This window comes from Theobroma cacao, chromosome 1 (assembly GCF_053813885.1).
Source record: "Theobroma cacao isolate CCN51 chromosome 1, ASM5381388v1, whole genome shotgun sequence".
In the NCBI taxonomy this organism is placed as follows: Eukaryota; Viridiplantae; Streptophyta; class Magnoliopsida; order Malvales; family Malvaceae; genus Theobroma; species Theobroma cacao.
In genome coordinates this window covers 3458969-3474120 of record NC_142639.1, presented here as the reverse complement: position 1 = coordinate 3474120, position 15152 = coordinate 3458969, and the positions used below count along the sequence as shown (strand labels likewise).

The window sequence follows — 15152 nt, the reverse complement described above, 5'->3', positions numbered from 1 at the left end:
TCGCAATGTTGGTGTTCTTTTGTTGGCTACAGTGTGTAGAAAATCCTGTAACGTACAACATTCTCTTACGAATATGAGTTTTGGCCCATGATGGAAACTGTCACAGCTCAGCCAGAAATTGGAGTTTATTCTGTCACATTACTGTTTTTCCACCCATAATTGTTTTCATATGCATAAAGCCCCACTAGGCATAGAAGTGTAACCCGACATAGCTGTTTCTTGCTTTTAGCTCCATGGACTTGAGTTACATCAAGGCAGCTGGGTTCTTTGTTGTGGGAAGATTTCCATCGTAAGTGCATCTTAAGACATCTGGTTTTCTCACTAGCCGAGGCCCTACTGGTACCTTTCCAGTTTTTGGACGAATGTCCTGCACAATGCACACATGTGACTCTCACTCTTAAACTTTATATCATGCATTTTCTATTTGAGTTTTCGTATGTGAGGATCTCATGCTTATACGTTTCCATGTTGCCAAAAGGGAAAAAAGAAAGCAGATACTCATTAGAAAAGAAAACTGGGAATTAATTAGTTGAAGCAGGGAAACATTTAGAAGAAGAAAACAGAAAAAAAAAAAAAAAAAAAAGACAGGTAGGTCAATAGAGGATTAGGAGCCTGACAAAACTGGACTGACGTTAATTTTCTGGAGAAATGATACCTGGTCAAAGATAGCAGTTGGAATTGCAAGAGTTGCAAGAGCATTTGGTGCATCCACAATTCCAGATATCCTTCCTTCACATGGGCAGCAGGATAGCAGAAGGTATATCTGATGATCACCATTGTTTCTTCTGGATCAGTAATAAGTTAACTATATACGCCTATATGTGATTTCGTTTTGTCTAGGGAAATGTGCACTTGAGTTCTTAAAGTTTCAATATTGAGGGAACAAACCTGTTCTTTGGAGTACCCAAACTTAGAGAGGTAGTCAATAGCATTGAGTACTGCACGTTTATATGCAACACTTGCATCAAGGAAATGTTGCCTTCCGGTCTCATCCACGCTTATCCCCTCAAACACCAGCCATTCTGAGAATCTGGGTTCAACTGGGCCAATCTCGAAGATTGGGTTTACATGAAGCGGGGTTGGCCCCATTGGAGTAAGGTACTCTTTCATTCCACCTCTTATGATTTCGCACCTATCAACAAGATACCAAATAGGCAAGCAATTAAATACATGCAAAAATCTGAGAATTGTTTGCCATTTCAAGTTTGTACCAGTAATTTTCTACTGGATTACCTTTCGATTATTTTTTTGTAAATTGTTTTAGAGGGAGCTAAATTACTGGTACAAACTTGAAATGGCAGATTCCTATCACAAATCTAGTATATGTGATAATACAACACACGAATGAAACTCACTTTAGCTCTAGAAAACCACTCATCTCAATTGCTCCGCAGAAGGCAACTTCACCATCACCTTGAGAAAAATGCATGTCACCGGTGCTGAAATTTGCTCCTTCTACGAACACTGGAAGATATATTTTCGAACCTCTACTAAGGTTCTTGATGTCACAATTTCCTCCATTTTCTCTTCCAGGAATAGTCCTTGCCGCTTCCTTAGCAATCTTTTCCCATTCAGCAGTCCCCTTAGTTATCTACACATTGCCATTACATTACATGTTAGCATATAATCAAGCTACAATTAAGAAGTCTCGTGCCTGGAAATTGCATCTAAACAATTTTTGTGTATCCCTGACATAATAATTGTGGTGAAATCTCAAAACTCAGCTGCAGCCTGCAAGACATTAAAGTATTGATCAGGGAAATTGATATAAGCTACCTTTCCTAAATGGCAGCCTTTGGTTGATGGAAGGTTTGCCAACGGTCTTGAATGCAAAACTTCACATAGTTTTAGGGACTTATGGCCATTTTCTTCTACTTCTCTTTCCCTTTCATTCCATATATTCAGAAGTTCCATTGATGGTGCAGTCCCAATTATTCCAGGATGAGTCAAACCCGGAAATCTCACCCCTGCTTTGCATATAAAACTTTGTAAGCAAACTCAGCTGAATTATTTTCAATCTTTAGGCATGATCATAGAAACAGAACGGGAAGTGTAATTTTAAAAGCTTGCTACAAGTTTTTACATTAGGCAATAGATAGAAAAATTAACCTGGTATATGGGGAGAGTAGGCATAAATTCCTTCAAAATACCAAATAGCTTTAGTTGCGCATGGAAAATGGTCTGTCAAGAAACCTCCTCCATTTTCTCTGTCAAACGTTGCTGTATAACCCCATTCGTCCCCCGGCAAAGGACCCAGGTTACATATTTCAACTGCAAGAAGATCACCTGGCTTGGCAGGTATGCCATCCTTGTCTACAACTCTAATTGGCCCACTGAGATAATGGACCTGTGTCATTCATGTAATCTTTTTAAGTATAACCAAGGATTAAGTTAGATAATTGGTCTGTTCAAGTTAATTATCTGATAGAAATGATCTTATATTTCGCTTTGCTAGACGTGTTTTCTACTTTAACAGGAGAGTTTTATGTACTTACAGTGGAGAGGTCTATAAATTTTACATCAGTTGCGGAATCATCATCTTTTATGATACCTCCAGTCCAGTCTACCATCTCTACTCTAAAGACCTCACCGACTTCAACATCCGCTACCGAGGGTATTTCAGGGTGCCAACGGTTGTGAAGAGGCAGAGTTTGTTCCCATGGCTTCTTCTTCAAGTCTATTGGCACCACCAGTCTTGGAGTTGGAGCCATGGATGAGAAGGTTGGGAGAACTGGTCGATCGTGGAGATATTTGTTGCACACTTGTTAGCTAGTCTAAGCCAAATGTCACCCATTGAAGGAAGTTTGATTCTAAGATAATACTACTTGCCGACAACTGGGCGTGACCATTTTTCCAATGGTCCCATTTTGGTTTTTACTAAGGGACAAAGATACCAAGGTTCACTTGCTAAGCAACACGGTTTGATATTTTTTTTTTTTTTAAAAGGCAACCAAGTAATTGCAGATAAAATTGCTTATCAGAAACAGTGAAATTGTTTGCTTGAAAACTGTTCAGAATTTACAGTCTATAGGAAAAGTCCTATGTTCTAGCAGCGTAAATTTGTGCCTAACATTCGATTTGGAGCTATTATTTTTCATGGAGGTATTTGCTTTTAAGCACCAGCAGTAGAAGTTGGAATTAGAAATTGAAAGACAGAAGATTGAACTATAACTCACAATAGATGGATCAGCATGCTTGACATCATCAGCAGAGTAGTCCTTTGTAATTCCACCTCCACTGGAATCCACCATTTCGACTCTGAAAAGCTCTCCCTCCTTAACCTCTGCAACAGCCGGTATGTCGGGGTGCCACCGGTTGTGGAGGGGATGTTTCTGTTCCCATGGCTTTTTCTTCAAGTCTATGGGCACCACTATTCTTGCACCATACCCAGCCATGGCTCAGTCTAGAATTGCAGCCTTGGTTTAGCTGAATGCAAGAAACAGTTAGGTATGATGATAATCAGAGACTCATCACAATTGCCAACATACGGCAAACCTTTAACTTTGACAGCCATGAGTTGGGACTTTTTCTTTGATGGATGGACCACTTGGAATTGATGTGGGTTTTGACACATTACCTTGGATTTCTCTTAGGACAAAATAACAGTGATTTGAGGGTAATTTCCAATGATAAAATGCTAAATCTACGACTAAAGCTTGTGCTTAGGAGATGACCAAATTGATTCTAACCTATGCCCTGTACTTGATGGAAGTTTTTTCACATGATGGAAGTGAAATTGAGTCGTGTCTGACTCTGATTTGCTGCAACAAATAGTAAATTTGACGTAATCATCCATTAGCAAAAAACTTTGAACCAAAAAGATGCCAATCTAATAACAATTAAGCTGCGGATTGATTATATTGCTTACTTTAACCGAACAGTTGGATAGTTTCCTTTCATGATTTTGCAATGGAAACAAGCTTTCAAAGCCAATCCAAACCCTCTGACACGACCCCACAAACTTGGAATCTTTGAGCTTTTGTTTGTTCTTAAGGAGAGAAATACTTGGTAGGGCATGTACAATTTCCGATAGGACTAATCTCAGATTATTGACTTGATGGCAAATAAGCTATTTGTCATGATCTAGGGTCATCACTTTAAGATTCCAAATCAATGAAAGATGGGAGCATTGGAAACCAGCCATGGAAGAGAGATGCAAGATGGAGTCGCCCTCAAATTTTTGTCGTTTTGAGATATTTGTGAAGAATAATTCCAAGAAAGGAAAATAATGTAAACTCCAATGGTCATATGTGTAAAAAATAAATCAGCCAGTTCTTAGTTTATAATTAGGAAACTTATGTCTGAACTCTCTTGATAGAGGTTCAACTTTCTCAGATTGATATTTCAGCAGCATCATACATTTCTGGATTTTGATTCATGTTATGAGAGGAAACTGGGAAATTTCTAGTGGCCGCTATCTGCATCACTGTACCACTCTTTTGTTAGAGTAAGCTATCATATCCTTATTATTTTCTGATATGCTTGTCAACAGCAGGGGAAGACAAATTTTGGTTTTGAATACATTAGGTAACTTACTAGTTACTGGGATAAGTTTAACCTTATTCCATGACATCCTTTTCTGTTGACCTGGTTCCAAGCATCACACTTTGAAACCATCTGGGAATCATTTAACATACTTAAAATATGTAGAAATTGATGCCTCTTGTACTATAAAGTCATTGTACCATGCCTGTCAGCTTGGCCAACCGTCATCCTTTTACAGATTTTCTAACATATTCGTGATTCATAATTAAAATATGGTGTGTTTTTTTTTGTCAGTGAGTATACGTTATTTAGCTACATTGCAGTTTTCCCACCTAAAGTTATTTCTATATGCACAGGACCATTAGGCATGGAAAATGAATCTGCTTTAGGCTTGCTGACTGAAGTTACATTGAGGCAGCTGGTTCTTTGTGATGGATAGATTTTCCATCATTAAGGACATCTGGTTTTCTCACTAGCCAACATCCTGCACATCGTTAGATGGTTTTAGAATTTTGAAATTTAAGGATCACATAGTGCATGTTTCAAAAAAATTTCCAATTCTAGCTGGAAATAGCAGAAGGTATAATCTGATTTGTCACCATTATTTCCTCTGTATCAGTAAGGCAACTGTGGGGTAATTCCATTTTTATCTATGAAAGTGCTTGTGTGAGTTCTTGAAGGAATAATGCTAGCAAAGTATTGAGCGAACAGACCTGTATTTGGAAAGGTATGCAATGGCATTGAGAACTGCACGTTTATAAGCAACACTTGTATCAAGAATTGTTGCCTTCCATTCTCATCAATGCTCATTCCCTCAAACACTAGCAATTCTGAGAATCCAACCTCGAAGATTGGACTTACAAGAAGAGGGGTTGGTCCCATTGGGGTAAGACACTCCTTCATCCCATCTCTTATGATTTCACACATATCTAAACCTGCCTGAATTTAAGTTGTCAATCCTGGTGTTTAAACTGCATCTTTCAATGAAGAAGATACTTGCGGAATAATTTTTCTTTCAAGCTCACCTAAAAGCATTTTTAGAGTGAGCCGTCTCTCCCTGATTTTATCAAACAGATTCATCTGGCATGCATACGGTATACCCATTCCAGCTGTTTCAGGTAGGAAGAATCTTAAAATTAGAATATCATTCGATTTTGGGCAAATCATGCATGTTTGTGGCAGGGGTGATTCCAAATCTTGCAGAAGAGAAGTGTTTCGACTTTTGATACATTCGTCTGTCAGTTGCAAAGTTCTCCTCCAGATTTTTGAACTACTACCCGAATTTATTCTATTCAGTCTTCTTGCCTCATAGTACATTTTGAAGCAGCTGCACGTCTTAGTTTCTTGTCTGCCACTGGATATTAAACCACTACCTGGATTTATTCAATATCTATCACATAACTAGTAGTAGACAATAAATGGTACTCTTATCAAAAGCATGAAGCAGACTCCTTTACTTATTCTAAGTCATGAAATTATCTTCGAATGCACTACATCCAACAGGACATGTTTGCTGGATGAGATGTAGATATCAAAAACTTCTATCAAAATGTATTGAGGGAAATGTGTAGAAACATCTTGACTAGCGTCTGTATGCCAGGATGCTCACATATGAGGTTTAAAACGTACTTAAGCTCTAGAAAACCACTCATCTCAATTGCCCTGCAAAAAGGATACCTCGCCATCGCCTTCAGAAAAGTGCATGCTGAGATTCACTCCTTCAACAAACACAGGAAGATATACTTTTTGAAACAGGGCTAAAGTTTTTGATGTCCACAATTTCCTCCATTTCTCTCACTGGAACAGTCGTTGCAGCCGCCTTAGCTGTCTTTTCCCATTCAGAGGTACCCTTTGGTATCAACAGAGAGCCATCACATGTTAGTATTACTTTTAAGTCCCGATTCTTTGGAACTTTAGCCTGGTGTGGCTGGAAATTGCATCTAAAAAGTTTTATATGCACAGACATTGAAAGATTAGGCACTTACATTGATTTTAGTACCTTCCCCAATAGGCAGCTTTTTGTCCATGGCAGGTTTGCCAATGGTCGCGAATGCAAAACTTCACATAGTTCTTGGGACCTTGAGCTATTTTCTGCAACTTCTCTTTCTCTCTCATTCCAATATTCAGGAGTTCCATTGATGGTGCAGTTCCAATCACTCCAGGGTGAGGCAAACCTGAAAATCTCCGCCCCCCCCCCCCCCCCCCCCCCTGGCTATGTCTATAAAACTTCGTTAGCGACTGAACTGTTTTCGATATTTATGCATGATTATAGAAACGTTGGAGAAGTAACTTAATTTAAGATACTTTGAAATGATTAATTGATTTTAACATAGGGTAATGGAAAGAAAATTCACCGGCTACATGAGGAGAGTGGGCAAAAATCCCTTCCAGGCACCAAATAGCTTTAGGTACACAAGGAAAATGGTCGGTCAAACAACTTCCTCCATTTTCTCTTTCAAATGTTGCGGTATAGTCTCATTCATCCCCAGGCAGAGGACCCAGGTTACATATTTTCACTGCCAGAAGGTCGCCTTGCTTGGCTGGTATGCCATCTTTGTCCACAAATCTTATTGGTCCACTGAGATAACGGGGCCTATGTCATTTATCAAACAAACCAAAATCAACAAGTTTCAAATTAAGACCATCCTGTTCAAGGATATTAGATGACAAAAGAGATAATTTGAAGACACCTTCTCTCCAGTTCGCAACCTCTACCCTGCAACCAAGGGTGTATAGTTGTAGAGTTTGCACCCAGCGCTTCTTCATCAAGTCCATTGGCTTTTATTAGTCTTGGAATACCACTGGGAGTGGTAGATCATGGAGAAACTTGTTGCAGAATTGTCAGTCTAGCCAATGGCATCCATTGGAGAAGGAGGTTAACTCCCATATAATTACTGGCTGACAAATGGGAGGGACAATCCTTCCAAATGGTCCCCATTTTCGTTTAACTACAAGACAAACATACTAAGGTGCACTTGCAAATGTGAAAAATGCTAAGGGCAACAGGTTTTAGAAGTTTCTCAGAAGAAGAGAAGACGAGCTAACAGGCAATTTACCAATGTCAACCAAAATTGCTAGTGAAAGACAGAAATGATTTCTTGAAAATCATTAGGGCATTTCTTTAGAGTGCCTTTCTCTGTACATGTCAAAAGGAATTTAAACTATATACTCACTGCAGCCAGGGAAGAAAAAACCACTAGAAGCATACAGTAGAAGCTGAAGACACCCATGTTCTAGTGACTTAATATAGGTAACCATGTGCTGAAGTTTTGCCATGGTTACCCTTGATGTTCAAAAGAAAACTTGTGCTTCTAACACTCTGAACATTGTCTGATCTTCAAGACAGAACTACAGTTACTGAGGGCTTATCAAGGAAGTTATTGATCTTTAAACACTTGCAATTATATATGCAGTAGAATTTGGAAAACAGAAGGAAATTAAAATTGAACTCACGCCATGTATGGATCAGCATGCTTGACATCATCCGCGGAGTCGTTTTTTTTTATTATACCTCCATCACAGTCCACCATTGCAACTCTAAAAAGCTCCCCTTCCTTGACCTCTGCAATAGGTTACAGCTGGTATGCCAAGGATGGCACCGTTTGTGGAAGGGGATATTTCTGCTCCCAACGTTTTCTTCTTCTTCAGGTCTACAGGAACGACCAAATTTTGCACCATATTTAGCCATGGCTCAGTCCAGAGTTCCAGGCACACAGGAAATTAAGGTTAGGTATGTCAATAATGGGGAGACTTGTGGGAGTTGCCGACGTCCTGGAACCTTCATTATCCGATGAAATATTTGACAGCCATGACCGTAGCAGCAAATTGAATTTTTTTTTTTTTTTTACACTTGAGTGGATGGACCACTAGGAATTGATTGAGCTTTCACATATTACCTTGGGTTGTTTAAAACAAAACAATAGTAATTAGAGGGGTAAGCTACAAGGATATAATTCCAACGCTAGGAGTAAAAAGCTTGGGCTCGGAGAAAATAAAAGTGAACCACTCATTAAGGAATGATACCCTGTACTTGGTGGAACTTTTATCTTATCATACAAGTGAATTTCAGTGGTGCTTGATTTGATTCAACATCGTACATTTGACGTAACCATCCATTAGCAGAAAAATTTGTACTAAAAAGATGCCTATGTAATAGTAGACTGCAGACTGACCACATTGCTTAAAAATAACCGAACAGCTGGACTTGTTTACTTTCATGATTTTTGGATGAAAACAGGGCTTCGAGCTAATCCAAATTGCCCTCTCTCACCAAGTCACCCCGGACCCCACAAATCGGAATCTTTGAGATATTGCCTGCATTTCATGATGATTTGAGCTTTTATTTGTTCTTATAGGGAAAACATTACTTTCTTCTGCTTTATTTGGAGGATGGTCCCAGCAACTCCTCCATAGGGGGACTAGTACTGCTTCCTAAAAGACTCTGATCTGAATTTATGACTTGATTGCTAGCTAAATAAGCTGACGGCATCGTTGCCATATTATGGGGTCATCAGTCCTAATCAAAAAGAAGGAGAAGATAATGGGAATTAATGTTGCCTCTGCCAACCAGCTGTTTTGTTGGCATTTTTCTGCGGATTAACCAATGCTTTGCATCAAAAAGTTTGAACACTTTACAGATTATAGTGCCACCATTTCTTCCTGGATCATCTTACTGGGATTACTGAAACGGAAAATGGAATTGGCTGCTTATCTGAAAGAGTATTATAGCATTTGTATAAACTGATGGAACGGACCCTGTTTTGTTTGGTAGCCTGTACAGAGGTTGAGTCATCGTCAAGTAAACCCTAATCAATTAATTAACTAATGCTAATTAAATGTGTCTTTGCTATAACACAGACGCAGGATGGTATATTCTGGCACCAGCCTACCTCCCCTCCTCAGCTATTACATTTCTTTGTTACCCTTTTACAGATTCATTTTCAGGACAAGAGGAAACATATTAAAAGTTGCCTTAACCTGTATTCCACTCAATCTTTTACAAATTTTTATTTCTAGAAGCTTTTAACCTTCTTAATTATCTGCATTTAAGCTTGATCAATAACTAGGAATCCCTTATTTACGAATGATAACTATGGGTTGAACGTTGAAGGCATTAGAATCTCTCATGTATGATACCAATAATTCTGCCATTGAATTTTCAGTTGATCCGTGAAAATAAAATTTACTGATTTTGTCCTTTAATGACAACTAAGCTGAAGCAATTAGTAAATTTCCTCAACCTTTCCCCCACTAAATTCTCAGAGGTATAACCCAAGGAAATTCCCATCCTCTACCAAAAGGAATCTACCTAATGCAAGGTGGACGCATGATAAGGTAGGAGTGAGCAAATTGATGACTTGAGTGGTTTGGTCTATCATATCTATAAATCAAATGAATCAAACATTTTTAAAAAATTAATCAAAACTAACCAAACAGAAAAAAACAACAAAACCGATCAAATATAGAATTGGTTTGATTTTGGACCAATGAACCATAATTTTATTACTTTCTCAACAAATTATAATATTAAAATTTATAAACTTCATCCATAATTATAGTATATACAAATTATGTATAAATAAAATATTGGTATATATAATATATTACTTTATTATATATATAAAATTAATGACACAATTCATATGTTTTAATTTTTACATCAAAAGTTGTATAAATAATAACTAATTATAAACAATATGTTATAAAAATTAAGACGATAACTAAAAAAATTATTAAGTGTAATCATATAAATAAAGTCTATTATAAGTTGTAGTAATATTTATGTATAAATTAAATATATGTATATATGTAATATACATTACTTTATCATGTATGGATAAAATTAATGACACAACTTATATGTTATAATGTTTTATATCAAAGGTTGTATAAATAATAACTAATTATAAACAATATGTTATAAAAACTAAAGTGATAATTAATAAAGTTATTAAATGTAATCATATAAATAAAATTTATTATAAGTTATAATAATGCTTATGTATAAATTAAATATATATATATATATATATATATAATGTCTATACAATTATATATATTTATAACATTTTATATTACGATACATTACTAAAGTGTAATAATTATAATATATTAATATGTAAGATGTTGACTATCATATATTATAATCTTATCATATAAATTATATCATTTAAAATTTATAACTTGTAATTTCATATTAATACAGATTTATAAATAAATATATATATATATAATTAGAATTAAATTGTTATGAGTGTTATTTGTATACATATATATAATAAATTAATATATTTTAAGTATATTATTAATTAAATTTATTATCAATTTTTTTAATATATATAAAAAATATATTATAAAAAATTAATTTGATTTTTTAGATGGATTGGTTTAAAAATTTTAAATTGAAAACCGATCAAAAAATCAATTGGATCAAATATTTTTGATCAATTGATTTAATAAATTAATTAAATCGAACTATTTTATCTAAATCACATTTAATTTGGATGGGTTCTTGATTTGATTTAATTTTACTCACTTTTATGATAATGGACCCAAAAAATTAAAAAGAAAAAAAGAAAAATCGACAAAGGATAAAACGAAAATATTTTCCTCTTATCATCTCCCATAAGGGAGTTTACGTGTTGGATGGAGGAATTTATCATGATTTCATAATTTTTCAAAGGAAAGTGACCTCCCCCCAGTCCCCATGGCTGAGGAAGTCAATTGGCTAATAAAATCTTGTTCTTCCACAGCCACAAAAAGATTATATACGTAAATATATATATATATATATGTGTTGTGCCCATCACAAAGATAGGTAGCCCTTTCTTTCTTTCTTTCTTTCTTGGTTTGGTTCCAAAGTTCATACATACTGGTTAACTTTCTTTTCTTTTTTATGTTTTTTCCTTTGGGCAAGTGGGGGGGAGGAGAGTGACAAGGTTGACAATAGGATAAGGACGCCACGTCCGCGGACACCATGACGTTTCCATTTGCTCACAATTTCACCAATCACGCGCCGCATATTCCAATGTATATAAACAGAAAAAAAATCTTAATCTAAAACTCTTGATGCAAATTTTGTCACGCATCATCTTTTCTGTCTTTTTATTTTTTTTTTCACTTATGAAAATTTCAGATAATTTTGCAGTCTAACAACCGCTAGTTCTCTTTTAAAAACGATCACGTTTAAGGACTTAGATGAAATCGTAAGTGTTTTATTGTTCGACTGATTTGTTTTTTAATGTCATATATAGCTCTTACCGCCAAATTGAGTTCTATTTAAATCATTAGGAGAAAATTCAACAGATGAAAGTGAATTTTTTTTTTGGGTAATTGCTGTTGTCTGTTCTTAGCAATAACAGTAGTGTATAGGAAAAATCTAATCGCAAGAAGCGTGTTGGCTTTTTACCCAAATTTCCTATGTTCTTTCCACATTAATGCTTGTGCTTATAGCACAAGCAACTTAATCCTTTTACACATTCGGAATCTCCTAATATTTAGCAAGTGAATTCTTTAAGCTGGATTGAACATGACAAAATTGACCCAAATTGCAGCCAACAAATTAATTTTGCAATTCTTAAGCCATTCGTGGTAAAATTTTAGTGAACAAAATAGGATAATTATTGATACTATTATTTTCTCTTTAGTATGCTCTCTCACCTTATCTATTGCGATAGCTGATTAAGAATGAGGAAGATAAGGTTACATATAATCTATTATTTCTGTGTTGCCAGACCCCAACAGCTAAAAAGAATAATGGAAGATAAGGTTATCATCTCATCAATCAAGGTTCACTCACTTGGACAGACAATAATCATGCTTCTTCCTTTTTATTTTTTTATAAGAACAAAGTTATATTGGAAATGGCTATTGGGTTTTGGTTATAATTTATTTATACATATGCTAATCCAGATAGTTAAAAATTTCATTGGATGCATGTTTTTCTTGTGATGACTTGTTAGATGCATGAAGAGAAAGGAAACCCCAGTTTTGAAGTTTTATTAATATTAAAAAGGAATTCCTAATTAATTACATGAAATAGTTGTGAACAAAGGAGAGTTTACGCCAATGGTGAAACAATGTCATGATTCTTTTATTAGAATAGACTCCTTCATGTTAAAAGCATGGGGAAGTTTACGCAAAGTTTAATTTGTCGATGAAGGTGCCAGCTAGCATAATGATTATCTTGCCAATAATAGAATTATATCATCAAAAACTTAGTTGCTTGAGCAATTAATATCACTCTTTGTAAAACAAGTATATATAGTTTTGATCATTTTAGTTTGACACCATAAATAATTAGGAAAATTATCCTGTAGTTATTAATTTAGAGAGTTTTGCTAAAAGTTTGCATCTATTTATGAAGATCTTTTTAAGCACATAACATATTAATGAACCTAAGTAAATATGCTGATGTAAATGCACATAATTGCCAAAAATATACTTAAAACCTAATTATGTGTGTGACTGTGGGTTTTTTTTTTTAAAAAAAAAAATCTAAAACATTTGATATTGTCCATTTAATTAAATTTCCATTCTCTCTCGGGAAAAAAAATCTTTTTTAACATAGTTGATTATTTTAAAAGATATATGACGTGTTCGAAGTTGATTCTAGTGACACAGAATATTATTTAATTGTGACTATAATTTTTATAATCTTTTTACCTACACCTATGGACAATGGCTGGTTTCCTGATCTCGCACAAAACCCTCAATGATTAGTCTCTAGAAATACCATATTTTTTTCCCACTGGCATTACAATAAATAACTCTCCCACAAACTCCAAGAATATATATCCTCAATACATGTGCATGCCACACCATTCCCCTTTCAAAAGAAAAAAATTTACCAAATCCCTTCCATTTTTAATAAATACCCTTGACGCAAGAGTCCTATAGTACTGCTTTATTTCATGTTAAAAAAGAGAAATCATATAAAGAAGGAAAAATAATAAAACCATGAAAAGGAAAGGCCATCAATAATCAATATCCACTCAAATGAGATATTAAACCGAAAAAAAAAAAAAAAAGGAAGGAATCCAACGGTGGAGCGACACCATCCGCGGAAACACGGAGCCGCTCGCGCCCAAGTCTTTGGAATCTAACCTCCTCCCTCTCCCCCCCATCGCAACGAGCAGTACCCACACTCTCCCCTATAAACGCACCCACCCACTACCAAACTAACCCAAGGCCAAGCCTAAACTAGAGTTTCATTTCAACCCTTTATTTTTCCCTTTTAAACCCTCCAGAATCTCCCCCCTCTGATATATCCCCTTCCCCCTCTCACTCCCATACCTTAATTTTTCTCTCGTTCTTGCCCGTCTCTTTGCCAACCCATTTCCATTTGGCCATTTGTTTTTTTGCTTCCTGTTTCTTGTAACCTAAGTACCACTCAGCCAGCCAGCCAGACAGACCTGGGAAGTTTTGGGAATATTGATTTCATGCCAAGGGAGGGAAGAGTGGTTGAACCATGAGTTGCAACGGGTGCCGAGTCTTGCGAAAAGGATGCAGCGAGTCTTGTATTTTACGTCCTTGTCTGCAATGGATCGAGAGTCCTGAAGCGCAAGGCCACGCTACCGTTTTTGTTGCCAAGTTTTTTGGCCGTGCGGGGCTCATGTCTTTCATTTCCGCTGTTCCAGAATCTCAACGTCCTGGTACGGCGCAGAACTATTTCTTTATCCGATATTCTTACATTTTATTTTGTTGGTTTTCAGTTGATTGCAAAAAATTCTAAGTCTCTGTTATAAAACTTTTCGATCAGCTTTGTTCCAATCACTGTTGTTCGAAGCTTGTGGGAGGACTGTGAATCCTGTGAATGGAGCTGTTGGACTCTTGTGGACAGGGAACTGGCATGTTTGCCAAGCGGCAGTTGAAACTGTCCTACGAGGAGGAACTCTACGGGCGATGCCCGAACTTATGGCTCCAACGCCAGCATCCGATGAAACATCCGAAGCTACGTGTACGGACATGTGGAAGTTGCAAGAAACAGCAACGAATCTGAACTCAAACTGTCGGTTTTCCAATTCAAGATCTAAGGTTTCACCTAAGCGTAAAAGGATTGAAGAATTCAAGAAATCACAGCCGTCCGATCTAGATCTTTGCTTGACTCCAAGCTTTTCAGGCAAGCGAGTCCCGGATAACAGACGACCAGGTACTCCGTCTATGAACTCGGAGGAATCTGTTACGACAACGTGCCTTGACAGTGGGTTTGCAGATCAACAAGGACAAGGCGGAGTAGCAGCAGATAAAAAGTTACTCAACTTGTTTCCTTGAAGAGCAAAAAAGAGTTTTTTTTTTTTTTTGTGAATCTAACGTTGAAATGATCTAGTTCGGTGTAATATTCTTCTTTTCTACCACTATCATTTCTCTTTTTTGGTAATGATTTTGGGTTTTAGATTATTTTTGGGTACTTCTGGGGACGGATTTTCCCGGAAAATGATTTTTCCGGCGAGTTTTTGTAAATTGCCGGCACAGGATTTCTCTCTTTTTTCTGTTTTAGTGTGTTAAAACTGTAAAAGAGAGAAAAATGAGAGTTTGTCGGTGATCCTTGAAATCATCTTTTCTTTTTGTTTTTTATCCCCTCCGCAATCTTCCCTTCTTCATCTCTGTGTTTAGTCATGGCCGTGTATGACACGAATAAATGAAACTTAATTTTCCTTTTCGACAAA

The 15152-nt window shown here is 36.3% G+C and overlaps 2 protein-coding genes and 2 long non-coding RNA genes across 11 annotated transcripts; 1 reads left to right on the top strand and 3 right to left on the bottom strand.

Moving 5' to 3' along the window:
- Positions 1 to 107: 107 nt before the first annotated feature.
- LOC18611267 (Acetamidase/Formamidase family protein) lies at positions 108 to 3517 on the bottom strand. Of its 3 annotated transcripts, none has more exons than XM_088803290.1 (7): positions 3177 to 3517; positions 2110 to 2347; positions 1777 to 1967; positions 1356 to 1591; positions 889 to 1132; positions 656 to 763; positions 108 to 367 (listed from the first exon to the last, which is right to left on the bottom strand). In XM_088803290.1, exons 1-7 carry the CDS (start codon positions 3393 to 3395, stop codon positions 245 to 247), a joined length of 1359 nt encoding a protein of 452 aa, XP_088659416.1. In that variant the 5' UTR covers positions 3396 to 3517; the 3' UTR covers positions 108 to 244. The 3 variants fall into 3 exon arrangements, with proteins under 3 accessions (XP_088659416.1, XP_017979950.2, XP_088659419.1); XM_018124461.2 differs by lacking the exon at positions 3177 to 3517 and adding an exon at positions 2496 to 3061; XM_088803293.1 differs by lacking the exon at positions 108 to 367 and having other exon boundaries at positions 655 to 785.
- A 1126-nt stretch (positions 3518 to 4643) lies between these two features.
- Positions 4644 to 6677, bottom strand: LOC148764436 (uncharacterized). Of its 4 annotated transcripts, XR_016024524.1 has the most exons (5): positions 6471 to 6677; positions 6163 to 6334; positions 5511 to 5858; positions 5199 to 5424; positions 4644 to 4969 (listed from the first exon to the last, which is right to left on the bottom strand). It is a non-coding gene; the product is annotated as an uncharacterized LOC148764436 (long non-coding RNA). The 4 variants fall into 4 exon arrangements; XR_016024521.1 differs by having other exon boundaries at positions 5199 to 5875; XR_016024520.1 differs by having other exon boundaries at positions 5199 to 5858.
- A 7-nt stretch (positions 6678 to 6684) lies between these two features.
- LOC18611264 (uncharacterized) lies at positions 6685 to 8480 on the bottom strand. 3 transcript variants are annotated; one of them, XR_001928652.2, is made up of 3 exons: positions 7176 to 8480; positions 6840 to 7078; positions 6685 to 6703 (listed from the first exon to the last, which is right to left on the bottom strand). It is a non-coding gene; the product is annotated as an uncharacterized LOC18611264 (long non-coding RNA). The 3 variants fall into 3 exon arrangements; XR_016024516.1 differs by having other exon boundaries at positions 6695 to 6728; XR_016024515.1 differs by lacking the exon at positions 6685 to 6703 and having other exon boundaries at positions 6776 to 7078.
- Positions 8481 to 13671: 5191 nt separating this feature from the next.
- Positions 13672 to 15152, top strand: LOC18611263 (LOB domain-containing protein 38). Its single transcript, XM_007047423.3, has 2 exons — positions 13672 to 14138; positions 14246 to 15152. Exons 1-2 carry the CDS (start codon positions 13955 to 13957, stop codon positions 14755 to 14757), a joined length of 696 nt encoding a protein of 231 aa, XP_007047485.1. The 5' UTR covers positions 13672 to 13954; the 3' UTR covers positions 14758 to 15152.

Bases quoted from the DNA above. Each gene is read 5' to 3' on its own strand.
- LOC18611267 (XM_088803290.1), bottom strand. From the start codon at position 3,395: ATGGCTGGGTATGGTGCAAGAATAGTGGTGCCCATAGACTTGAAGAAA. The intron at 2,348-3,176 runs GTGAGTTATAGT...TGAATGACACAG, and splicing joins AGCATGCTGATCCATCTATT to GTCCATTATCTCAGTGGGCC. The intron at 1,592-1,776 runs GTAGCTTATATC...GGCAATGTGTAG, and splicing joins AAGGCTGCCATTTAGGAAAG to ATAACTAAGGGGACTGCTGA.
- LOC18611263 (XM_007047423.3), top strand. From the start codon at position 13,955: ATGAGTTGCAACGGGTGCCGAGTCTTGCGAAAAGGATGCAGCGAGTCT. The intron at 14,139-14,245 runs GTACGGCGCAGA...CTTTTCGATCAG, and splicing joins TCCAGAATCTCAACGTCCTG to CTTTGTTCCAATCACTGTTG.